The sequence below is a fragment of the Lycorma delicatula genome, chromosome 3 (assembly GCF_047948215.1).
Source record: "Lycorma delicatula isolate Av1 chromosome 3, ASM4794821v1, whole genome shotgun sequence".
Taxonomy (NCBI): Eukaryota; Metazoa; Arthropoda; class Insecta; order Hemiptera; family Fulgoridae; genus Lycorma; species Lycorma delicatula.
The window spans coordinates 96,143,540-96,170,710 of NC_134457.1; the positions used below are offsets into that span (position 1 = coordinate 96,143,540).

The window sequence follows — 27,171 nt, forward strand, 5'->3', positions numbered from 1 at the left end:
TTATCTCATCTCTCCTTCATCATTACTGTAGGTCCACGCACTAGACACACAACTCCCAATGAATTTCAGCACTTGAAGATGCTTTTGCACACAAAACTCAAATCACAGTGCGCACTTCACAACGGCAGGGGAAACGATAGTTGCAGACATTGCGATCTCCGGCAGGCAAAGGACTACTGAATCAAATTAGCAACTGCAGTGGCTTTGTAAATAGCCAATAGATGTCCCTGCATGCGTGAAACTGTGTTCAGACCTGCTAATATTTAAATATAAGCCGATGGCCCTTACTTTATAAATATGCCTCATATATTTGTCTCTTTCTAAGGCCTTCAAATACAACAACCCCAAAATATCTTTTTTATTTTAGTGTTGAAAATGGGCTGATGACTTTTTTTCATTTGGTATCTTTCTAACACAAATAACTTATCATTCATCAACACAAAAATATAACTTATTGAGGAAACATATCAGACTTTTCTGATTTTTTTGAACAAACATTTCCAGACTTCTTGGCATAGATTTTTGACCCACACTAACCATTTTCCTCATTACTATTACTAAAGGAAGTGGATTTTTAGTTGATCGATGAACTTTCAGTTTGGTTGCAAGCACTGCATTAAGTTATTGTTAACATAGATATACCATATTTGTTCTACTAGCTGCTAACTCAGTTTAAGTCCATAGCAGAGAGTCAAGAGTCAATTTTACTTTTTTAAATTACTAATAAAACTACATTCAAAAGGTACTCTTGTTATACTTGTTAGATAATCTACTTTATAGTAGTTTTAACATCAGTTATATGTAAATTAATATACCTTATAATATTATTACTTCAATTATTCTTAATATTATTACTTATTATTATTATTTATAATAATAGCCTAGCATGTACTACGTATAATAGTCAATAATATAATAGTCTTCAAATAATATAATATAGAATAACATAATTTTTTTTTTCATTCTGAAGAAGAATGGATTTTATCTAAGAAGCCCATTCTCCATTCTGGAGAAGAGTGACTTTTGGTTGATGTTTTTACTAAAAAATGTTATAAGTTGAGATGAGTTTAGAAAATTCAAAATTAAGATTGTGTTTTATAATATCAGAATGAAGAGAGAAGTTTACGAAAAAAATCTTCAATCAAAAACTAGTTTGATGATATGCATCTTGATATTCCAGGTTTGTTATTGTAAGAATGAACTTTAGAGGATAAAAATTGTAATTATAATGTATAAAGTAAATAGTAGAAGATACAAGGGCTATTTTTTAAGTTAGGGCTGTTTTTAATATAAACAAAATTAGTAAAGATATTGTTAAACACATTTTTTTACTTGGGCTATTTTTTAAGTTAGGACTGTTTTTAATATAAACAAAACTAGTAAAGATATTGTTAAACACATTTTTTTACTTAACTCAACACTTTGTGCTACTTTTCTACACAGTCACCTTGTTTGTTTAAACATTAGCATTTTACTAAATTGTTTACTCACATCATAGAAATGAGTTGCCTGTGAAGACAACCACTCTTCAACTGTTGTTTCACTTTTTCATCAATGTCAAACTGCTGACCACTTGAAACTCCTTCAGGTAGCAGAATAGGTGGTAATTGCTCGGTGCAAGGTCTGGGTTGTATGATAGGTGGTTCATTTGCTCCCACCCAAAAGATCTATTTAGAACTAGAGTTTGAGCAACAGAATGAGGTCGTGCATTGTCAAGCAGCAAAAAAACTCCAGATTACAGTAGGCCACGTCGCTTATTCTGTATGGCATGCTGAAGCTTTGTAAAGGACTTGCAGTACATACCTGAATTTATTGTGCCCTGTTAGCAGGACACCATGTCTATCCCAAAACACAATTGCTATAATCTTGCGTGTTAACATTGGCTGTTTGGCTACTGGAGTGATGTGAGTAACCCATCCCTCATCTCCCATGACAATGTGATCCAAAAGTTCATCTGCTTCCTCACTGTATTGGGTCAAAAATTTTATCAACTTCACGCACCAAATCGTCTGTGATTACAAAAGGTCTGCCCAATCAAGGTTCATCATGGACATTGTCCCACCTGTCCTTGAACCGTCTTACCCATTTATGTACTTTGCTGTCAATCATTAAATTAGGCCCATAAACCTCACATATCTGGTGATGAATGTCCACTGCTGACACATTTGCGGTCAAAAATCAAATCACAGACTGTATTTCACAATCTGTGGTCACTCAGTTATTTGAAGCATTTCAAATTCATGATATAAACTGTGACGCTATGACTGCAAATAGCACCTGCATTTGTGCAAGGCATGCCAGGAGCTAGGTTGCATGTGCTTTTCGACCTCCACGCAAAATTTACATGGTTACAGCCAACCGGACCATACTTAAAAAGTAGCCCTCATATAATCTTTCTTAAAAATATTTATTTATTCTCTATTGGCTTACTAGACTTATCACATCCTCACTGATGCTCCATTAACTGCCACTTTTCAGACTTATACAAAAGCCTTATGATTGTTAACAGTGCTGGGGATAAAAATTCCTGCTGCACTTCACCTCTTATCAACAGTCTCTTACTTTGTGTCATTCCCACCTCCAACATGTCTGACAATTGAGCCTTTGAGTTTATAATACAGAAATGCTAGGAAGGTGGCAAAGGAGGTAGGCTGATAGGTAGGTGGTTGAAGAGAGTGCAAGAATATACAGAAAATAAATTAAAGAGACTGTAGAATAGAGGTAGTGGAAGGATAAGAGCCATAGCAGAGATAGTAGAACCATTGGAAACTGGAATGAAGATGATCATTGTTATGATGAATTGACTGTATTGGATGTTCAAAATATTATAAGATTAAAGGTAAAGCAGAAATCAATGGGAATTGTATGAAGTCAGTTTGGTCAATGGCAGAAATTATCATGCATTTACACTGTTCTCTATAATTATTGTTGTAAAGTAATGACTCTACATTTATTATAACATTCAGGCTAAAGCTACGTTGAATTGATAGTAGTTAATTAAAAAGGCAAATTTTACATTCCTTAACACAACTTGAAGAATAATCTTTTAATCTTTTAATTTTTTGTTTTTTTTTTTTGTTTTAGTATACAGCTATTGATAGCGAAGGTTCTCATGTAGCAGTAGCAGGTCGCACAGGTTTAGCACATTATTCGTTATTGACTAGACGATGGAAAGTGTTTGGAAATGAAACTCAAGAAAAGGATATGGTTGTAACTGGAGGGATATTATGGTGGCAGAACTACATAATTACTGGTTGTTATAACTTACCTGATAATCAAGATGAATTGAGATTGTATAGAAGTGACACAAGACTCTCTAATGAAAACATGACATCTATACAAGTATCTTCCCAATTATTGTTACTGGATTCTATTAAAGATAGACTACTTGTTTTCTGTGCCGATTCATTTATAACTATTTACGCAATGTCACTTGTGGATAATATAGGTAAATCATCTTTTAAGAAGTTTATAAAGATATTTCTTTATTCCAATTTATTTTGGTAATAAATTAGTAGTACAGAAATAAGAGGGCTTGTACAGATTTCTTAATCGTGCAGTTTAATTTTCTTTGTATATGTATATATTTAGTTTTATTTATTTTAAATTGTATTTTTGACTGAAATTTGTGTGAATGCAATAAAAGTAATAATGATGATAATAATAATAAAAAAAATATGCGTATTTACAGAATTCATCTCTACTAACTGGTTTGATATTCTTTCCTTTCTAATTGTGTTTTTTAACCCCTATATTCTATGAATCATAGAACTCATTTATTTAACAGTTTCTGGAATCTTAATGGGACAGGCCTGATTTGGGTAATTTCATTCTCCAGTCATCTAGTAGGCACCAACCCTTGAGTACGTTGTGGTTACTTATATGATCTCTGTTGAGCATGGTTTTTGTACAGCCTTTTGTACAGGTGAGCAACATAAAACCAATTCAAAGACTAAACACAGTTGTGACAAGTAACATTTTATTAATGGAATGAAAAAATTAAATTCTTTATTTACATTAGCAAAAGTTTACACATTAACCATACTTTCACAAAAGATGTTTGAAGTAAGCGTCCTGCTCAACAATATATTTTTATATGTGACTGATCATATTGAGTCACCTGATACAAAATTTTGTTAATGCCTTCTTCTTGTTGAATTCTTGCCTTCAGTTTATCGATAATGTGGAAATTTTATTCATAAACTCTATCCTTCAAATAACCCAAAGGAAAAAATCCCATGTGGGCAAATCTGGGGAACTTGGAAGGCCACCACTGTCTGCTGGTGACAGTTCATTCTTCTGTAAAAGCTGCATGAATGCATGCTAGTGAATCATTTGATCTATATCACGTTGCTACATCTTGTTGGAGGAAGGCTCCATCTTCATACTGTTTTTCACAATCTGTTAACTGAGCATGGAATTCTTTAAAAATTTATTGGTATATTTCTGTATTGACAATCCAGTCAAAAATGTTTGGTCCTGTTATACAATTACTATAAAAAGTACACCATACAAATATTTTCTCATTGTGAAGTGAACATTCAAACATCTCATGAAGATTTTCAGTCATCTGATACCTGGTGTGCGAATAAAAATGCCCATATGATTGTAACCGTGCCTAATCTGACATAAAATACAGTGTCAGATGTGTGTTTTCATCAACGTTATTAAGAAATCAGTTTCAATAATTAAGATGTTTGGTTTGTGTGTTCTCTTGAATTGTTGCACAGTTATGCGATACAGTTTCAAATTTAAATCGTGCAGAATCTCACAATGAAATATGTATTTTACACCACTTTGATAATGTTAATGTAGATTTGATTTTTCAGACTAACAGAAGAAATGCTTTGTATATTGGCTATGGCCTCTGGAATTCTAACAGAAGGTTGCTTATTTGTTTTGAATTTGAAACTAACTTCATTGTACCTTTTTAACCGAATCATATATGCTACTCTTTGCTGGGATACTGTCATTTGGAAATTTTTCTGCAAATATTTATTTTACATTTTTCTTGAAAAGATCAAAAAAGCACATAAGCTTCACTATAACAACACTCTTTGATTGAATAAGGCATTTTAGAAAAACAAATTTGCAAAGAACATTATACTGCACTAGAGAATGAACAGTTTACAACTGACAATAGATGACATATGCAGCTGGTAGTGGTGCTAGAGTAAAATAGCATTAAAGGTGGCATTCAAATAACTGCCGTTAGAGCCGGTTTGGTTTGGTTTTAAGTGTCTCACCCAATAGTTCTGCTCTCTAGTGGGCATTTTGTAAATGGATCCTTCACACAGCAGCTGTGAAGCAGTATAATTGCAAAAGCTGTGTTTATCTTTGTTTATTTTGTTTGTGTCATTAGTGAAATGGCAATGTAACCAGATTTCTGGCGTACATGATTATGAAAGATCACACTTTGATCAGATTTTTTTTTATATAACTGTATATCAAATATAATAATTTTTTTAATACAAATTTTTAAAACAATTTTTGCATTTTGTCTTGAAAAATATTGGCTATAAACTGCTTTTTGGGCATTAGAATTTTTCTGGTATTAATTATTAAAATATTTTTATCATTCCACTTATTAATGTTAGATTAAAAGACACAAAAAGCCGTATAGTTAAAAAAGACTCTGATTTTATTATTTTCAAAAATAATCTGTGATTGCGTAAAAAATGTAACTTTTAAAATTTTACTACAGTTTTAAGTATTTTAAGATATCATTAAATATGGGTATAAATTTAAAACTAATTGGAAATCTCTTTTTCTTATAATAAATATATTTTTCTTGGATTCATAAGTACCTCTTGATCAACTTCTGTTTATCTGATAATAGCAACTTTTTTGTGACACATGTATAAATGAAATGATAAATTTAGAAAAAATCCATAAAACATAAGTGGTGAATGTCATAATATTGCATTTATATAGAAAAAATAATAATTGAAAATGAATACTGGTTTGAGTTGTCAATAAAAAACATTAAAGTAAAGAAAATGTTAATCTGTTTGTACAAGTTTAGTAATTATCTGAAGAAATAGAATTGGTTACGGTTTGTTATGAAGTGTATAACACCCTGCTCTCATTTGATAGAATATATCTGCACATCATAGAAGTAGATTTATACAGTTTCCTGCGTAATAAAAGTAGAGCTGTCCTGAGAATGTGGTGTATTTATTGGAAAGTATAAATGTATTCTAATATTTGTTTATCTGTGTAGTTTTTACTCTAAATCTCCTGTAGAGATTTGTTGAAATTACATTAGTACATGTCCCATAAAACTAATTTGCTAAACCAATTGAAAACAGGTTTAATGTAAATAAATAAGGCTTACTGAATTAGCTAACATAACCAATACATTTTGAATAAATTTCTGAAAGTTAGCATTTTTAATTGAACACATTAACTAATTTTATTAATAAACATTTTTTTTTTTTTTTTTATTAAAAACATAATTTTTTTATAACCTTGTTCTTTATAACAATCAAGACACTACTGTGTAGTATTCACTATAGAAGATGTGGAATGGAGATGGGTTCACACCTTGGTGAGCCATGATTCACCAATACAATATCTTGATTATGTTTTTTGTTATTCACTTTCAGTTATACTTTCTTCTGCTATAAAACTTTCCCCAGAAAACTTCTTATTTTGTTTTATAATCCCATATCTTTAAATATTCTTCTACAGCATTCTTTTGAAATAATTAAATTCTTTGTCTTTGAGAAATTCTTTGTAATTTCGTATTGTATATTGATATTAACTGATGGATTTTATGTGTGAAAGTTCTTATCAAGGTGTCTATTCTGTCTGATAATTTTGTCAGGTATTGTGCAAGTTTATGTGCTAGAGCTCATATAAGTACAGAATTACTTTCTAACCCCTTCTAATAACTTTCTCAGACTAAAGAATATAGATGGTGTCAAAGTTAACATAACAATGTGCAGTAGAACAACGCGCGCGCGCGGTATGTGTGTGCGTGTGTGTGGAGGGGGAAGGCAACCATCAGTAGCATTCCTGTCTAGTGCAATCCTGTCTAATGCTTCACTTGGTAGTAATAAAATAGTATTGCCTTTTGTTAAAATAATATTTATCAACACTCCTTTCACAGTGTAAAATATAGTGTTTTCACTACTACTTCCACTGTTGGTGTATTTTCAGTTAGAATTACTGTGTATAGAATTATGGTGTGTAGTGCCTCAACCAAAATCTAATTGTATATTGGGACAGGGAGTGGCTATAAGAAGCCAGACTAAATATATTATAATGAACATCTACAAACAAATTTCAGAAGAGAGTCCTGATATGTTACATTTAGAAACACAAGCATTTGTTGCTGATTTATGTGGTACATCAATTCACATTGTAAGAAAGATTATAACTGAAAAAAATAAACTTTGTGAAAATGCAAGTTTCACTGCACCAGGAAAATCTTGAAAAAGAATTATGAAAAAAGTTAGTATCGATGCTATAAAAAATTACCAACATTAAATAACTTGTTAGCGGTTTTATAATCAGAACATAAGTATTTGGATTTCAAATTTACTTGTGAAATGTTAAGAAAAATTTTAGGTGGAAAAAGACTGCTAATAACAGAAAGTTGTTAGTGGAAAAACACAATATTTGTTTAAAACATGTATATTATTTGCAAAATTTACAGAGGTTTTGAAATGATGGCTAAGTAATTATTTTTTCTGGTAAGTCCTTTCTTTTCTTTTTCCTGTTTAGCCGCCGGTAACTACCGTTTAGATAATTCTTCAGAGGATGAATGAGGATGATATGTATGAGTGTAAATTTTGAATGGTACGCTGTAACTTACACAGACTTTCGCAATAAGTTTCTGCGTTTACAGTTGTTCCACGTGGCATGAAATCAATCAACAGTATGCCAAACCGATCCCAAATGACTGGCCATCGGTTTGTATCCAAATGGCTACGGCTTGACCTTTGTTGATCTGGTTGGTGATTGAGGATGACGCCATTCACTTGACTGCTATTTTCTCTCTGGCACATAATATGAAATCCATATTTCATCGCCAGTAACAATTGAATTAAGGAATTTATCACCTTTTTCTGTGTAGTGCATCAAAAATTCCAAAGCAGATCCTATTCGGATTTTTTTGTGATGTTCTGTTAAGATGTGCATCACCCAGTGTGCACAAACCTTTCTGAAGCTTAAATGGTCATGAATAATGTGACCAATAACGGCTGTTGAAACATTAAAAAAAAGAAGGGCCAGGTTGGAAGTTGTTGAGTGACGATCTTTTCTGATTTCATCATTGACGCGTTTCAACAAGTCCTTGATGATTATTGAGGGCCTTCCCGAACGTTCTTCATCATGCAAATTAATTCTGTTATTTCTAAACTTTTCACACTATTTTCAGACGTTTCTTTCATTCATTACATTATCACCATACACAGCAACCAACAACTGCCTATGTATTTCAGCCGGCGTAACGTTTTGATGGCTTAAAGAACATATGACCAAGTATTTCACAGTAGTGGCAACATCAGTTTTCCTATTTATCTTATAATGTCATGAAATCATGTCTATTAATCTTTATAATAAATCTCATGTAATCAAAGATATTATAACGCGACAACTTTCAGACAACAATGCAGTGTGTACATTACTAGCATGGCCATGAACAACACATGTTCGCCAACCGTAAGGAGATAAATTTCCCAGCGATCTTTATTTTAGAAATGTCTCATGTATATATATATATATATATATATATATATATTTTTTTTTTTTTTTTTTTTATTTATTTATTTAACAAGTAATGCAAATTTTGTTTTAACTTGTTTTGAAAATTAATATTAATAAATTAAATAATTTTTTGTTGACAATTATTTTTCTGGTGTTTGAACGTAATACAATTTGCATTAGGTCAGGGTTTTTTGAATCATATTTTGATTGAGGATCAGATTAACTGCAGTCAGTAAGGTTCAATTGTACAGTAGGCTCTCGATAATTTGACACATATGGGGAAGCCATGGTGTTGGATTACTGAATTTGTTGAATTACGGGGATTACCCTAATTTCAATGGATTAACCAACAGAAAACATTGTATACTTTCATATGTATTTATTAATTTGAATAACTGATGTAATTAGATTAAGAAAATAATTATACCACTAACTATGTACCTAACAGAAAAATACTGGTCAGTAGTCTTTTGTTTTTTTTTGCCTTAATGGACAGTTTAAAATTATTTTCTGGCAAATATTTTAATGTTAAAATATCAATAGCAGCCACTTCATTTCTTCAGCCTACTTGATACGCATGTTAAATGTACTCAAAGCACTTTCGTTACTACGGTACTAATCGATGGTGAAGGTATCATGTTTTTGCTGTCATCATTGTCTCCATCCTGATCCAGGACATCTTCAATTATCTCCTGGTTGGTCACCAATTGATCATTTTCATCTTCAATTGAAAATGAAAATTATCAATTATAAATAAAAAAAAAATATAAATATTACATTAAATGAAAGAAAATTGTAAATTATCATTTACATCATCATGTCTCAGTCCTAATCAAACATGACATCTTTAAGATTTTTTTTTCGTTCCAAATTTTTAAAATAGGTGTATTTTCTCATTACACTATTCAATGGACTTTTTTTGTAATTTGTTTCAACCATCTGGATCGTATTTTGATCAATTGGCTGAATGATAGCTGTAACATTTGGTAAAAGAAATAAGGCATTTTGGAAGTCTTCCTCATCTGGGTGTCCCATACAGTTGTCTAAAAGTAACAGTGCTTTTTCAGGTAATTGTCTTTGTTTAAGAAATTTTTTTACTGTTATAAGGGCTCTTAAACTATTCAAAAAATACTTTCCTTGTCATCCATGCTCGGCTTTGATTTTTGTATTTTACAGGAATTCTTACATTTTTAAAAGCCCTAGGATTTTTGTATTTGCTTATAACAAGCAATTCAAGTGTATGGGTACTACTCACATTTGAACAAGGCATAAATATCATTCTGTTTTGTTGTGCTCAACTGCAGACACAGCTAATGATGTTGGCAATGATCACAAGTACTCACCCAAAATATCATATTCATCGCTTAGCCGTAGTATCTCTGAGTTTTATCAGTTGTGATGGTGTGCATAAAAATTGGAAGTAAAACAGAAAAAATAATTGCATTACATGAATTGCCTTAGCAATTAGACAAAAAATGTCAGATTTCTGAAAGTGTTGGACTAAAGAACATGGATTATTGAAGGCCGACTGTACTGTAAACTTTGCACAACTTACAGTATGAAAAAGAAATAATAAAAAAGAGAATTTCTCAATCATTTGGCTTATGTATGATTTCATTAGAATTCCTACTTCTAAACCTGAGTGGCTTCTAATGTTGTCCATTCAGCTGACTGCCTCAGCTTATCAGGGACACTTGTTTATATATATTTTTTCTGATATCTATGGTGTATTCTTGTGATTTGACTATGGCATCTGTGCTAATTCTCTAAATCCTTCGTTGTTTTTGGTGATAATCTTTTATCACCTAGGTAAAAAAGCAGTTATTAAAAAGAAATAATAATTAATTATTATAATTATTGGTCATTGTCGAAAATCCATAATCTTTATTAAAGTAAATAATTAATTATTATAAATTTATCAAATGTATTAATTGTGTAATTAATGTTTAATAACTTATTTTTAATGCTTTTTATTTAGATGTTATTGGTAGGTAGTTTGGATTTTGTCTATATAGTTTACTGTTTATTTCTTCAGATAGACGTGTTGGGCTTGTTAAAGTGCAGATAATTAATATATCTGCATTGTGTGTTCATCCAGCTTGTGTGGTTTCTGTAACATTGCAGACTGAGCCATCAAGACGTGATGCATGTGGCAGTAAAGACAGTTTTCTAATAAATGTCAGTGGAAGATTATTATCAGTACAGCAGCATGGTAATAATCAGGTAATGTAAATTTTAAGTAATAAATCTAATAATAGAATAATATAATTAGTAAGATTTTCTTTAAAATATGGATATTGAACTATGTATAAAAAATTAACTTGCAACATTTCATTCTTCTGTATGATTCCTATCATCTGCAGATTATTTGTTTTGTGAGGAGTAAATGATCACCAAAACATATATCAATAAGTATAATTTTACAAAATTAGACAAAAAAAAAAAACTTTTGAGCTAAATTCTTTTTGAATTAAATATTTTATAGAATTATGATTATAATTTATAAAACCGCTTACGAAGAATTATCACTAGTAATTCACATTCTAGCGCCTTCAGAAAATTATTTTCATCTTCAGGAAAGTACAGTAGTTAATTATATATGTAATAATATTTACTTCACATATTAATTAAGTTATGTAAATAAAATAATACTTGTATAAATATAACAATTGATCCTCAAAATTATTAAAATTAAGTTATACGTAATTCGTCTTTTCATTATGGTGGTCTCAGTTGTTATGTTTATTGGGAGGGAAACAGTTTGGCCAACATAGGAATCAACAATTATTATTTAAAATTTGTTTGAATAAAAAGTCATCAGATTTTATTTGGTCGTTAATCAGATTTTTTGTTATTTAAGTGTATATGAAATATTTTTTCTATATTATTAGTTTTATATGTATTAGAATAATCAAGTATATTAATAAAATTGTCTGGGTGCTAATTATGATTTTGAAAATTTTTTTGGCAAAATTAGATTTTTCTATGTATCCTTTGTTATACAATTTATATGTTCTTTAATCTTGACTGAAAAGGGACGATTAGTCGTACCGATGAAATTTAAATTGCAGTCAGCGCACTTCAAACTATGTGCACCCTGTTTATCTAGATTAAATTTATTATTGTTTTTGAAGGATCTCTATTATTTATATATTTTATTATGTTGTTGTTAGGTAAGCAGTTTTTAATCCGAATGATTTAAAATTTTTATTAAACCTATAATTTGTATTATATTTGATTCTAACATATTCATTTCCATTATTATTTAACTTTATTTTATCTTTTATGTATATTTTGTGCTTTATTTTAGTATATAATTTATCTACTAAATTTTCATTACATCCATTGGTTGTAGCAATGTATTTAATGTTATTTAATTCATTGTTTGAGTTTATATTATTATATTTTATTGCTCTATAAATTAATATATTAAATGTAGCTATTTCCTGATTCCAAGGATGAACTGAGTTATGATGGATTTTTGTATTTTGTTTAGTGGGTTTCCTATATATGTCGATATTGAATTTATTATAATTTTTATTAATTTTTAGGTCCAAAAAATTTATACTATAGTTGTTTTCTTCAGTTAAGGTAAATTTAGTGTTGTTATCTAACGAATTCATTTCTTTGATGATTCATTGTCAAATTTATTCTCTTTGATTTATTTTGTTTTCTTCATTATTGAATTGTTGATTACATATGATTAATACATCATCTGCGTATCTCTTATATAATAATATTTTTTTTTTTAAATGTTACATTTCTAATCCGTTCATAAAAATGTTAGCCAAGATGGCTGAAAGATGGCTTTCTTTTGTAAATAGTATTTATTATTAAATTCAAAATAATTATATTTAATAGATAATTTTATTAATTTGTGTATTATGTTGTCTATTTTTAATTTGGTTAAGTTATTATTAATTATATCTACCAATTCATATCCATTTTTTAAATTATATTTATTGTTGATTTTGATGTATTCTTTTAAAGTGTTCGATAAGAGTTTACTTAGTAGATATGTAGGTGAATTAATACAGTTTATTGGTCTCATGGGCATATCGTTTCATGAATTTTGGGTAGTGCTTTTAAAATAGGGGCTTTTGAATTAATTTAAAGTTTTCTTTAATACATTCAAACAAAATATATATAATATATTGATTGATACTATAATATATTAATATATGATTGATACATCATCTATGTATCTTATATAATATTTTATGTTTTTTTAAAATGTTACATAAATTATTGTTTTCTAATTCATTCATGATGATTAGTGTTTAATTTATCAAAAAACTTTTATATATATTCTACTTTTTTTGAATAACCATATTACATATTTCTTTCTTTTGTGAATCTGTCTAAATGTGAATTAAATTCAGCAAATAAATTACTTTTATTGAACATCAGTTTTACCAAATTTGTATTTTCAGAAAGTTAATTATGTTGGTTATCTTTCTAAATATTAATTACATATTTTTGGTTTTTTTTTAATCTAAAAATGAAATAGCTTTCCAATCTCCAAATCTATCATTATGTGTTACATGTTATGGTAATCTCCAGTTCTTCTGTTCTGTGCTAATTGTTAAACCATATCATATTTACTTTATCCTACTACATACTCAGTGTACCTTTTTCTAATCATCTATTTCACCTTCTACATATCACAAAATTAACTAAACAAGGATGGCTTAATATATGGCCTACAATCTAGTTTGTCTTAGATTTTATCAAAATTTGTCACCTGTTCTATTCATTTTAAGATCTCTATCTAAAATTGAGATGTTAAGAATATACAAATTATCAATTTATCTAATTTTTGGATCCTTCTCTAATAACATTTCAAAAATCTCTGTTCTTTTCCTTTTTGTTTTTCCTATTGTCTTTGTTTCATTACCATAAAGCATTATGGTCTTAATTTCTCTTTAATTCTTTAACACTGTAATTAATATTACAGTCTCTGTTTTGCACAAAGGCTGTTTTTTCTTTTACCAATCTGTATTTTTTTTTATATCTGTGTTATATCCATCCTTTTTTTATAACTTTACTATGTAAATAACAAAATTCTCCCACTTGTATTGTAATCTTAATATACCCTACTTGAATATTAGTTAAATTTAATTAAATTTTTCATTAGATTCTTTTCTCTCATATATCGTTACATTTGTTTTAGTCTTATTTGTTTTCAAACTAAAATTTTTTCCTGTTAATAAATCACGTCGATTAGTATTTTTTATAATTAATCTTTGGCTTATACCAAGAGAACAATGTTGTCAGCAAAACATCACAACTTTTTCTTGTTAGATAATTATTCTGCTTACTTACTGGTAACTATTTACTCTAATTATTTTTCCTTACTGTATTGATTCTTCTATTTACAAGATGAACAGCTTTGGTGAGGTACTACAATTTTGTTTCACAATTTTCTAAATCAGAGCTCACCTTTCTTCTCTTATAACTTACCTTCTTCTTGGATACTTTGTAATACATTGTAAATAACTCTTTTTTCCCCATATTTTAAATCACATTTTCTTAAAATTCTAAACATCTTTTTTTATTCTACATTATAAAATGCAGCAAGGTTTATAAATACCATGTACTTTAATTTTCTTTTAATTCTGCCTTGTAAAAGTAGTCCAAGGTAGAATGACCCATGCTGTTCCTGAAACCGAATTAGTCTTTACCTAATATTAATGTACTTTTTGTCATTAGTTCAATTCATCTTTAAACTTATCATAACAAGTACTTTTGATATTTGAAATGATATTTGAAGTGGCATGACAGTTCTCACATTTATCTGCTCCTACCTTCTTCAGTATGATAATTTACGTTCTTTTTAAAATGTATTTTTTTAATTTTGTTTATGTTAAGGATTTTCAGAGTTACTTGTTCCATTCACCATTGTAATTCAATCTTATATTATCAATTTCTTTTCTTTTTAACTTTTAGAGCTCTGTCAAATTCAGATCATAGTATAGCATACATTAAAAATAACTTAATACAACACTTTTTTTTATTTATATGTTTATTATTATGTATGCCTAAAAGAAAATTATGCAGTATATTTTATTTTCTTATAATGTTTTACCATCATTAGTTTCCTCTTACTCCAGGTTAGTTGTGGTGTTGGGGAGGGGGGGGGGATTAGCTACATCTGAAATAATATCACTTTCTTTTTCCTCCTGTAGCTCTTCATTGAACAATGTTTTTTCTATACAGTCCTATGTATTTCTGGTGCCTGTTAGCTGTCTCTGCTTCTCTTTACAAAGGTTTTCCACTCTCATGTTTGATACTGATACATTTGACTTCATTTCCCAAAATTGAAACTTTCGTAAAGGAAGATCAAAATGAACAAAAATGTAAAGTAAGAAAAGAATTTTTAAATATATTGGTAAAAAGTTGTTCCTGAGGATTTTTTGTTTTGCATTTTGATAATTTATACTGTGTTTTTAATGAATTTCCCAAATTTAAAATGAATGGCAAAATTACCTACAGTGCTAGTTGACAAATAAGATGTAAGTTGAGTGCCCTTAGAATAGCTATTGATGAATATATTCAGGTATTTAAATGAAAACAAATTATTGTTATTGGACAATTATTTCTTCAGTCTATTTTTTTAATTAAACAATTTTATTGCTTGTTAATTGTAGCTATTAATTTTTATTATTTTTAATAGTCACAGGTGTTGGCTCCACCAACGGTATTAGCATCTTGTGTAGAGAATGTTTGGGTGCCTAGTAAATTTTGCCGTTCTAAGCCACATTTAACTGAAGCTTTGTGGTTATTCTGTGGTTCTCATGGTATGAGAGTGTGGTTACCGCTGTTTCCTAAAGATGGTCATAAGGGTCATACCTTTATGTCTAAAAGAGTTATGCTGCCATTTCATCTTAAGATATATCCACTAGGTATTGTAAGCATTTTTTTTATGTACATGTATTTTTATTATTATTATTAATATTTTATTTTTATTGTGGGGGTAGTTTTTTCTTAACCATTGGTTGTCAAAAGAGATTTTGAAAAAGATATTAAACATTCAATCTTGGGTATGTATAACATTTTTAATAAAGAATAGAATGCCGACTCAATGGTCTGAATTTTGTTGTTTTTCAGTTGAAACTGCACTTTTTCTGTTTTATATGACCACAAAGATATTGCATAATGGAAAAATAGGGCAAAATTAGTGCATAATGCAAGAATAGATATTTCTTTCAGATCAAGTTTCTTGATCTGTCACTTGAATATTTTGATACAGACCTTTCTTTATTACTTATTATTTTTTTCTGTTTCTTTACCATTTTGCCTTTTCTTTTTAATTTCTTTATTAAATTAACTAGCTTGGTCACTTTACTTGTGAGAATAATTTTCATATAATTTATCTTAGAATTGTTTGATTTCAAATTTTTTTCCTCTGTCCTTTTGATTTTACTATTATCCATTCTCATTTCAGTTAAGAATATTGTATTAAAAATTTCTTTCTAAATCTATGTTTGATGGCAGGAGTTTCATATCTTTATTTTAGCTCTCCATATTTCTTTTAGCTATTTCTAACTCTTGGCGTACATCAAACATTTTTAAAAATTGTATTATCCAAAAAAATTATCAATATATTTTATTTCCATGTTAGTGTTATTTTATCATTAATTTTTCTTACTTCATGTTTGTTTTCCTCTTATTTATTTAAAAATTGATTTCATAGCAGCGAATCCGTGCTATTCATTATTTCCTTTCACCATAAATTCTTTCTTTAGTGATCATTCAGGTGAAAGACTTGTAATCAGTTGGAAAATTTCATAGTCAGACATTCAGGTTGGATGAAGATGTTCCATTTATAAGTCAAATTCTGAGTAGTTCTTGGGTGATTGATTAACTTTAGTTTCTGGATGAAAGCTGAAATTTTTGCAAAACATATACCTATTATTCAATGCAAAATGGTTGTGTGCTGCTTTTTTCCTGGAATTTCTGGTCTTCCAAAGGACTGTATAAAAATGATAATTGTCCAGAATGGCCTTGAATTAAACCTGGTTGAGCTGTTTGATTCTCACTAAAGGTTTTTTTTTGTTACAATGATATAATCTTCATTTTTGTAAGAGGCCCACAGTTTTACTGTGATTATATTATCTACTCCTTCAACTTTGTTCCTTTTTTTTATCGTTTTTCTATTTCCTATAAAATTGAGTAGAATATGAACTCTGGAGGATTATCCAAATATTTCATTTCTTACCTGAGGTCTACGTAAAAATCAAAAATGAATCTGTTGTGACTTTTGTGTGAAACTGATCCTCTTGATTTTCAGTAACAAAAGGTATTTTCAAAATACTTTCTGCTTATTTTTTTTCAGATTTATATATTAACTGAACTTTATGTATAACTTGAGATCTTGTTTGAATTGTACTAGAATATTTTTTATTTCTTTATAATATTTTTATGTATGAAAATATTTTAATTTAAAAATTATTAATATAAACATTTTTTTTCTTTCAGCCATTTTATTTGAAGATGCAATTTTATTGGGTTCTGAAAATGATACAGTCCTCTATACTTCTGATAGTACGTCGCCATTCTCCCTTCCGTTTTGCATATTAGAAAGAACAGTAAGTTCTGTTTTTTTTTATATAAGTTTATCTTATTTTTGTTTCATTATTAATATACTGTCATAATATTACTTTTTTCACAATGATAAATACTTAAGAGCACCAAGTATTTTTTCCTAACTAATAATAATGAGTGGTTTTGTGTATGTATTTGTGTGTCTGTTATTTTTTTCTATTGAAAACACACTTATTTCACCTCATCTTATTTCTGAGTATGAAACCTACTCTCGTAGGAAATGTTTTAGTATTATATTAGCTTGTTTAGTTTTTTCTTTCTTAAACAGAAGTTACTTTGGGTTAATTTTTATTAACTATACATTTTGCCAGTTAATAATATTGGTTACCTAATGCTTTTCCGACACTTTTTTTACTTCAGTTTCTCTCATTCTTATTGTAATGATAAAATTACAGGTTCTTGGGGAACTGCCCAATGTTCCCTAATCTGATGGAGTTTCATCCTATTGGTTAGATCCTTGCAAACAAAAATTTGCAAGAAGTCAATGGTGTTGTTCAGTGTGATACGGGATTATTTAAAAACAAATCTGCAACTATGCAAATACTTGAGATAATGTGTTTGCAAGTTCCTGCATTTCAAAATTAAACCCTTGAAGGATATATAACTATCAAGATTATTTTATGTTTGCTACTTAAAGATGTAGCCATTTTTTACTAAATGTTTTCAATGCATTTTTTTTTTTGTAAAAATAATCAATTTTTATAAAAAAATGTTTCTTGCCTGATTTTCTTTCATCTTAAATCTATTTATGTAATTGTTAATTAATTATGCAGCTTTAAAATCTGTTACACATGTATAAGCAGAAGCGATATGAAATACTGAATAGCACAGGCGAAATAAGCCTTCAGTCACAAATATAATTTGTTTATATAAAAAATTAATTTAAAACATCAGGAAAAGATTTTTAAAAGTATATGTGTGGAGTGTAGCTTTATATTGAAGTGAAACTCAGACGATCAGAGTACCTGAGAAGAAAAGATTAGAAGCTTTTGAAATATGGTGCTACAGGAGAATGTTAAAAATCAGATGGGTGGATAAAGTGACAAATGAAGAGGTGTTGTGGCAAATTGATGAAGAAAGAAGCATTTGTAAAAATATGGTTAAAAAAGAGACAGACTTATAGGCTCCATATTAAGGCTCTATATCCTAGACGCTTTAATATTGGAAGGACTGGCAGAAGGAAAATATTGCGCAGGCAGGTAACATTTGGAATTTGTAAAATAAATTATTAGGGATGTAGGATGTAGGGAGTATACTGAAACGAAACACCTAGCACTTTATAAGGAAATCTTGGAGAGCTGCATCAAACCAGTCAAATGACTGAAGACAAAAAAAAACAGATACATGTATTACAACCTCATTATACATGGTATCATATTTTTAATGTAGTAAAAATATTTACTACATTAAAATATTTATTTTTAATGTGTAGAATGGCGTGTGTTTGTGTGACTAATCAGGATCTTTGAAATTATTTAATATTCTGCATGATATTGAAACCTTTCCCTGGATCTATAAATTTTATATCCGTAATTATTTTTTGTTCAAATCGTTGTAGTTATTATAGAACTATTATTTTTATTTTTTATTAAATTTTATCTTATTTCAGAGTCAAGTGTACCTTCATCAGATACTGCGTCAGTTAATTAGAAGAAATCTTGGTTATCATGCGTGGGAAATAGCAAGATGTTGTACAGGGCTGCCATATTTTTCACATTCATTGGAATTATTACTGCATGAGGTATGTACTAGTATTTCATTGTTAATCCTTCAGATGATGACTTTTTTCAAACAAAATATTATCAGTTAACTACTAGACCACGTCATATTATAAATAACCTTATCACTCATTTTCCTTCAGATAATAAAAGCAAAATATCAGTAAAAATATTTTCAAATATTAAGACTCAATTCATGATCTTTTAGACAGAACCAAATTTTTAACAAAACTTCTTGGTTTCAAAGGAAATTAACTGCCTTTCCTTTGCAATTAGCATCATCAATTCATATAAAAGACTTCGTACATAATTAATAAAAATAAATACAGAAGGTAATTAGCAATACTTAACGTGATAAGGAAGTACAACCTTATTTGTAGTTCTAGATAACCTGATTAAATACTAGGAAGAATAAGTACTTGCTATTATATTCACTTGAGACTGTACTTAATTGAATAAAAAAATCAAGCAGATATAATCATTTGGTTTTATAAACATCATCTAAATATGTTTACTAGAGAATTTAAGTAATTTGTTGTCTTTCACTGAAATTGCAAACAATTTAGACAGTGGTAAATTGCTTCATTTTATTGTAAGTTACTTTTTATGTTGCTTTATAAAGTTGTTATTTTTTGGTATTTTAAATATTGGAATGTTAAGAACAGATTTGTATGAAATATTTTTTTAAATATTGAGTATTCTAACCAAAATATAATTGAACCATCAGTTGCTAATATTAGGAAGTGCTTGGCAACTTAAAAACCAGCTATTTAGGAAACTGAACTTGTTTATATGTATCTGATATCACTATATTATGATATTTTCTCATGAGAATAGACACATTTTATTCATGCGATGCCCTTACTCAATATTTATTGTTATTTTCAGAAGCTTTTATATTAATTTCTTATGTATTCTGTAAAATCCTCCCTAGTTTGTTTTATATTCTGTTAAAAAAAAAGTGTATATAGAGTGGTTGATGAAAAATACATACTGGAGTTTGGATTTATTTTCGTATATTGGATAAAAACAATATCACATAAATATATACTGCATTTTTTTCAACAGAAAGGAATCCAATGATTTATTATGACCGTAAAAAAAAAACCTGTTAAATGTGCATTATATGAAGCATCAGAGAGAATGATTTTAATAGCCTAGAAGTTTTCTGATGAAAAAAATAAAAGTGTCAAGAATCAATATCACCTGAATTTCAGTAGGCTTGGCCAACAGTGTATTCAGCTCTGTAATAAAAGCAGTGGGATTACAACAGTCTAGTATACGTCCTATTCTTGAGAACTATTATGTTTTTGAAAATTAGCTTTGTCTCATATTTAATTATCTACAATAATTTGGTTGGAAAATATAACAGCGTAAAATTTTATTGTAAAATTTAAAAAAATTTCTTTTAGTGATATTCTTAATATTAAACAGATTCTTACTTTTATTTTCTTATTTTTCTAAACTTTAAATTAAGAGAAGTTCTGTCTTAGTTTTAGACAAATCTGTTGAGTAATGTATAAATACATTACCTAACTTTCAGCATTATTTTTAATAAATTGATTCATTCATTAACTTTATGATCTGATTTTTTTTTCTTCATAATGGTTGCTACCCTAACCTAATTTCATCCTGCAGACTAAAGATGCAGCTTAAAATATCTTTTCTTTTTTTGTTAAATTAGGTTCTTGAAGAAGAAGCTACAAGTAAAGAACCAATTCCAGATCCACAGCTTCCGAGTGTTGTTGAATTTATCCATGAGTTTCCAGTATATCTTCAGACAGTTGTACAATGTGCACGTAAGACTGAAATAGCATTATGGCCATATTTGTTTTCAGCTGCTGGTAAACCAAAAGATCTCTTTCAAGAATGCTTGGAAAAAAAGCAGTTAGAGACAGCTGCTTCATACCTTATTATATTACAGGTTCTATAACATTAATTATGTAATGCTCGTTAGAAATTATAATTCTGTAAAAAAACTTTGTTCAAATTCATTTTATTGTTATATTTGTATGTTTGCTTCTTAGAAATATTCATTAATTGTTGTTTCTTATTTATTTATTTATTTTTGTATAATGTTAAAAGCCGACATAAAATGAAAAAAAAATGGTCATTCATTTTGTTACTGAAGCTGTGAATGAATATTATTAGTTAAATTAAAAACAAAATATTTTAGATCAGTTGGTTGGTTGTTGAAAGTATACCATAAGGTGAAGTGTACCATTAATAATAAGCTGGAAACCTAGTAGCTGCTTACACTGGAACGTCAGATCATAGTAAACGTGTGGAATAATAAACATGGGTGTTCAACTTAAAAGACGCTGTATCACTCAGTAGTTAATACTAAATGACATTTTTGTTAAAATGGATATATTGGTGTGAAATGGGTAAAGTAATGTGGAAGATGTTGGTATGACTGGAGCTGGAGTGGGAAGGACTGTTTATTTCCTGCACATTTGAGTATTGCCAGTCTGTGTCAAGCATTGGTTTTTGAACGAGGGTGCATAATTGTGTGTTCTTTGTTAAAATGCAGTTAACTGTTGAAGGATGTGTATTCATGATGAGAACTTATTTAAAGACAAAATCTCATATTGTGTGTTCACAACATCTTTCAAAGTTCACGGAGAAATTTGAAAAGGAAGCATCAGTGAAAACTGTTATTCAGAAGTTAAATAAAAAGTTTATGAAACAAGTTTGGTGTTAGACCAGAAACATGCCCAACATAGGTCAGTTTTAACAACATAGGTCATACAGGACATTAAAGGGGCAGTTACAAGAGCTCCTTATAAATCTTTGTGAATACTGAGCTGAGAAAACAACATTTCATTAGATTCAGCCCATAGCGCAGTGAGGAAAATGCTGAAATGTTATCTGTATCAAATGTAGGTTTTCCATGAGCTAACATGCTAATTTTGCTTAAAGGGTTTACTACTGTTAATGGTTCAAGAACTTCATTAGAGGAAACATTGCCATTTTAAGATCAAGTGTTTTTCACAGATGAAGCATGGTTTCACCTTGATGGATATGTTAATTAATAGTCAGAACTACTGGACGGGATACTGAAAACCCGCACATTTTCCTTTAATCTCTCCTACTCCCACAAAAAATAGGTGTATGATGATGTGTAGTTTCAAGATGACAAATAAGATCCTTGTTTTTTCAAAAAAACTGGATGCTGCCATCTACAGTTCATAGCCTTACTGCAAGAGGATGTGCATGACTGGTGGTTGCAACAGGACAGTGTCACTTACCATACAGCTCACTCTTCTGTGGAGATGCTATAGGATTTTTTCTGAGGAAAAATCATTTCTTAAAGATTGTGGCCACCAAAATCATCCTCTAATCTGACTAGTCCAGACTTCTTTTTGTGGGGTTACTTAAAAGGAATTGTTTATAGGAGCAATCCACATACCCTGCAGGATTAAAGACAAACATTACCAATGTCATCCAGGAAAGAGACAGGGTACAGCTAACATGAGTAGCCAGAAAAATGTTCAGTGTATTGACAACTACATAAAAGTGGATGGTCATCATTTTCAACATCTTGTAAATTATGTCAGTGTGTCAATAAAATGTTTATTATTTTTATATTAAACTAAGTGATGGGACCTCTTTTAAGTGCAACACCCTGTTGTACATGTTTACAGACAGTGATTTGCACACATGATGTGAACAAAGTTTATAGAATTTAAAAAATCAACAAGTACAGATTATGATTTTTTTCTTATATATATACATGCTGCATATTTCACGAACATTTTAAGATAATTACATGAATAAACTCTTTCAGATCTTTCTGATCCTTAAACAAGTTTCAAAATAACTTTGGATCAATCTAAATCGTTTAAAATTTGAACAATTTCAGCCTTTATTTATAAAAGAGTCTGCATATCTTAAGACTTAAATTACCATATACACCATTTTATCTGGAATGACAGTTGCAAAAATAGCCTGCACATCGTTCATGGATTTTAAGGCTTTACATTGATAATTATGTAATTATTTAACTTAAGTATATTAATCAATCCATACAGAATTGTAATGCAGACTGCTTTGTTTTGACTATTAACATACATCCAAAGAGATAAAAGGATTTAGAGAAACAAAAACTTGGCAATGAGTAATTACCAATATTAGTAGAAAATTAAAACTCTTCTCTGCAAAGTGGTGCCAGGCTTATCCGAAACTATTCTTTGCATTTTTCTCACACATAGTCTATTCTTATTTCATACAAAAATATTTTTATCAATCACTTTGTTATCATTTTATGATCAGTTTTAATACTTATTTTTGCTTACCTAATGGCAAGTAATGATATCTAAAGAAACATGGAAATTATGCTACATGCAGAAAATTTGATATAGCAGAGTCATGCATTCAGTAGTGGTGAAAGAAAGAAAACAAGTTGGCTTGTGGCCAATAAACCAAGACAGCATTTTGGCAGAAAAACGTGAAATATCCAGAAAAGAAGAAAAACTCACAGCGCATGTGTGGAATGCAAGTCAGTTTGGTTATGTGATTTCTACAGAAATGTGTCTGATGAAAGCCCTAGAAATCACCGATGAATTAAATATTTTGGGGCAAATTTAAAGCTAGCCTTAACTAGATTTGTTGATTACTTTGCCGACATGTTTTTCTATTCAAAGAAGGACAGTGGCTCCCAAAACCATACAAAGGTAAACTGACAAATTTCAAAGATCTGCCTTAAATTTATCAAAAAGGAACAATCCCTAGATCTCATAGAGATAGACCAGACAACAGTACTTTTGAAATGCCATTAACAACAACAGTTGGAAGTGTAGATATATAGTGTTCATAGATACGTAGTGTTCAGACACAAACTGTTGATTACAAAAAAAAACATTGCTCGGTGATGCTGACAATACTTTTAGACTGGAAAAAGTTAACCTCATATATAATTTTTAAAAGAAAACATCTACCAAAAGGTGAAAAATTTTTACCCGATATTGTATAAGCACAAGAAAAAGGGTGGATGAATAATGAATTAGTACTGTACTGAACTAAATGCATCTGAGAGCATCAACCAGGCACTTTATATTGCAGTGGACAATTTTATGGGACATTCTATTGATATAAAGTGAAAACTGATATGTAGAAAATGTGATTAGGTTATTCTTTGTAGAATGAAATCTATTCTTCAATATCTATATATCTTCATAAACCAACAATTTATACAACAAACTGAGTGGCAAACGTCACACGAGACTACATAATTTGGTAAAATTAAGAAACCATCTTTGATACAGATTTGTGAATGGATTCTTTTCAGTCAAAAATACCAGATGGTTTGATTAAAAAATTGTTAAAGATTGTTGTATTTTGAATGCTCTGTGGAAGTGAGGACAATTATTCTTGATTAACCAATTACAAAGGTAATTGCAATTCTACAGATTGTGGAGACTCAAGCACTGATGACAGTAATAAGGAAAATAATTTTCCAAACCTGGGTACGCATGATTCTTGACATAATGGTATTAAATTCTTTCAAAATAGAGAAAAGCAACACAATGTTTTTACTAGTTAGCATCATACTGTCTATCCAGAATAGTTATAAAATTTCTTTTTCAAGAAGCTTTGCAGTTAAAAATAACATGTAGACAAATTTTTAGGAACATTCAGACCACAAATCTTTGCCGGTATTTTATTTTTTCTTGGAAGATTAATGAATGCAGATGGATGAAATGACAAGGTATGTGACATATTGCTCATCTTCTTGAAATAAACAGTTCCTGCATTTATCTTCCATCAGCTGAGTATAAAATTCTTTAAAAGACCTGAGGGTTTATCAACCTGCTTCTTTAGCTCAGAAATAACACATTATTTGCACTGTCTAAACTCAATAGATGATTTATAAAATAAAAAATTCCTGTGTGAATTGAAATTAATATCCCATCTTCTTCCTGACTGGTTAATTAAAATTAATGTATTTAATAAATTCAAAAGAAAAGAATTAGTTGTTTTAAAGTGATTTTTCTGTTGTAACATTTATTTGCTAAGTTAACTTTGGGTACTACTGCTCTACTAATTTTTTAATTATTTTATTAATGAGAAACTACATCACTCCTATAATACATCACTCATTCCTAAACCTATTCCTATTATACGATGCTGATTATTTTTGAGAAAGACTATACTTTTTATGTTAGCGACGTTTGTCACATGTCAGGTCATCTAAATCATTATGATCGATTGTGGTACCTAACAAACAAAAAAGCACATTGTAAGGATGAACTCATAATTATGTGCCAGTTTGTTCTTCTATTAATTAATATTAATATAAAGTTAGCAATATACGTGAAATTGTTAGAAGCCAGGAGTTTCCACAATTACTAAGTTGATAGGCATAGGGACTAAAACTTGTTTCAGTAAATCTATTTAAAAATTTTTAATTTCTAAAAACTGAAATCATTACTTATATCTGAAATGTTTTACTTACAGAATCTCGAGTCATCAGCTGTAAGTAGGCAGTATGCTACAATGTTACTAGATTCAACACTTGAGAATTGTAAATGGGAGTTATCAAAGGATCTTGTACGATTTCTCAAAGCTATTGGTAAGAATTAAATATTTTTATTATTTATTTATTTTTATATTTTTCAAATTTTACGATTAATGTTACTGATCATATGAACTACCCAATAAGCTTCACTTTATTAGTTCAACCCTTTATACAGAGTAAACTGTTAGCAGAGTTATTGTTTTTCATTGTACAGAGGTTTATGCATATTCAATTTCTGATTTGTAACAAGGTATTTGTTACTGGATGTTTTCATGTATCAAATAAACATGTAAACAATTAAATGATGTGAGTAATCTTTAGCATTGTTAAGTTGATGCAATAATATATTCAAGTACTGAAGTATGTATTTCTCATATCGTAAGTACATATCTCATTTTTCCAAAGTAAATTTAATTATATTTTATAATCATTGTGCCTTGCATTAAATTAGTTATTTGAATGGTAACATTACTAAAGTTTTTAATAAAATTAACATTAATATATGAAAGTTATTTAGTCTTTCAAGATCCTCTATGGTTATGGAAAAATTATTTCTTGATAATATTTTAAGTATTTATTTTTGGTTCAAATGAACAAATTTTTTTTAAATTTTGTAGATATAATTAGCAAATTTGTAACAGATAGTTAGTTTTTCATAATGTACACTAATTAACTCAATTTTTATACAGAAAAGTTTAAAAAAATTTTCACCCAAAAAATTAATGTTATTTAATTTTTTTTTTTATTAAAACACTTTTAAAGTACATTTTGTTCTAATTATGTTCTAATCTTAATTTTCAACCAATCCCTCCTTTCACTTTCTCTCTCTCTCTCTCTCTCTCTCTCTCTCTCTCTCTCTCTCTCTCTCTCTCTCTCTCTCTCTCTCTCTCTCTCTCTCTCTCTCTCTGTGTGTGTGTGTGTGTGTGTGTGTGTGTGTGTGTGTGTGTGTGTGTGTGTGTGTGTGTGTGTGTGTGTGTGTGTGTGTGTGTGGCGCACACGTGCGCATGCCACATTCACATTTATTTCATGAACCATTTAACTAATTTACAGCTCTTTCACCGATGTATTTTAAATGTCTTTTAGAAAGTTTCTAGCATTATAAATACTAATTCTGATGTATGCAATTGAAATAAATTCTGTTCATTTTGCACATTTTTAGTGCTGCCATTGCATACCTCTGGAACCATAGCTTTTTATGAATCTTTCACAGATTAATTTTAATTCTTGAAAGAGGGTTTTTAACATTCATAAATCTCAGTTGTGATCTATCTGCTGTGAATAAATATAGAATCCCTCTTAATATCAGTAATTTCTTGATTGTTTTATCTTCCAGTATTTATCTCAAAAGCCAGCAGACAGATTTGTATGAATTTCATAGATTGATCCTAATTAACAGAAAAAATTTTAAACCATTTATGAATCATGATTTTAATGTATCAGTGTAGATTTTAGATTGATTCTATTATTTTTAAATAGGCTATTTTTATTCTATTATTTTTAATGAATAATAATTTGACTATTTATTGTTAAATAAAACTTGTGTCCATCTTCAAGGACCTTCTCATGATTGGGTTTTATGTTTCTGTCCTCATGATGTTCACTGGGTAAAGT

General features: G+C 29.3%; 1 protein-coding gene across 1 annotated transcript in view; it reads left to right on the forward strand.

Moving 5' to 3' along the window:
* Rich (Guanine nucleotide exchange factor subunit Rich) overlaps positions 1-27,171 on the forward strand; it is a 108,755-nt gene that overhangs the window by 47,828 nt on the left and 33,756 nt on the right. The window contains exons 10-16 of the mRNA XM_075360200.1: positions 3,085-3,448; positions 10,751-10,938; positions 15,392-15,620; positions 17,197-17,306; positions 18,932-19,063; positions 20,725-20,964; positions 25,500-25,614. Coding sequence (XP_075216315.1) covers positions 3,085-3,448; positions 10,751-10,938; positions 15,392-15,620; positions 17,197-17,306; positions 18,932-19,063; positions 20,725-20,964; positions 25,500-25,614 — 1,378 coding nt within the window. The remainder of the gene's footprint in view (positions 1-3,084; positions 3,449-10,750; positions 10,939-15,391; positions 15,621-17,196; positions 17,307-18,931; positions 19,064-20,724; positions 20,965-25,499; positions 25,615-27,171) is intronic.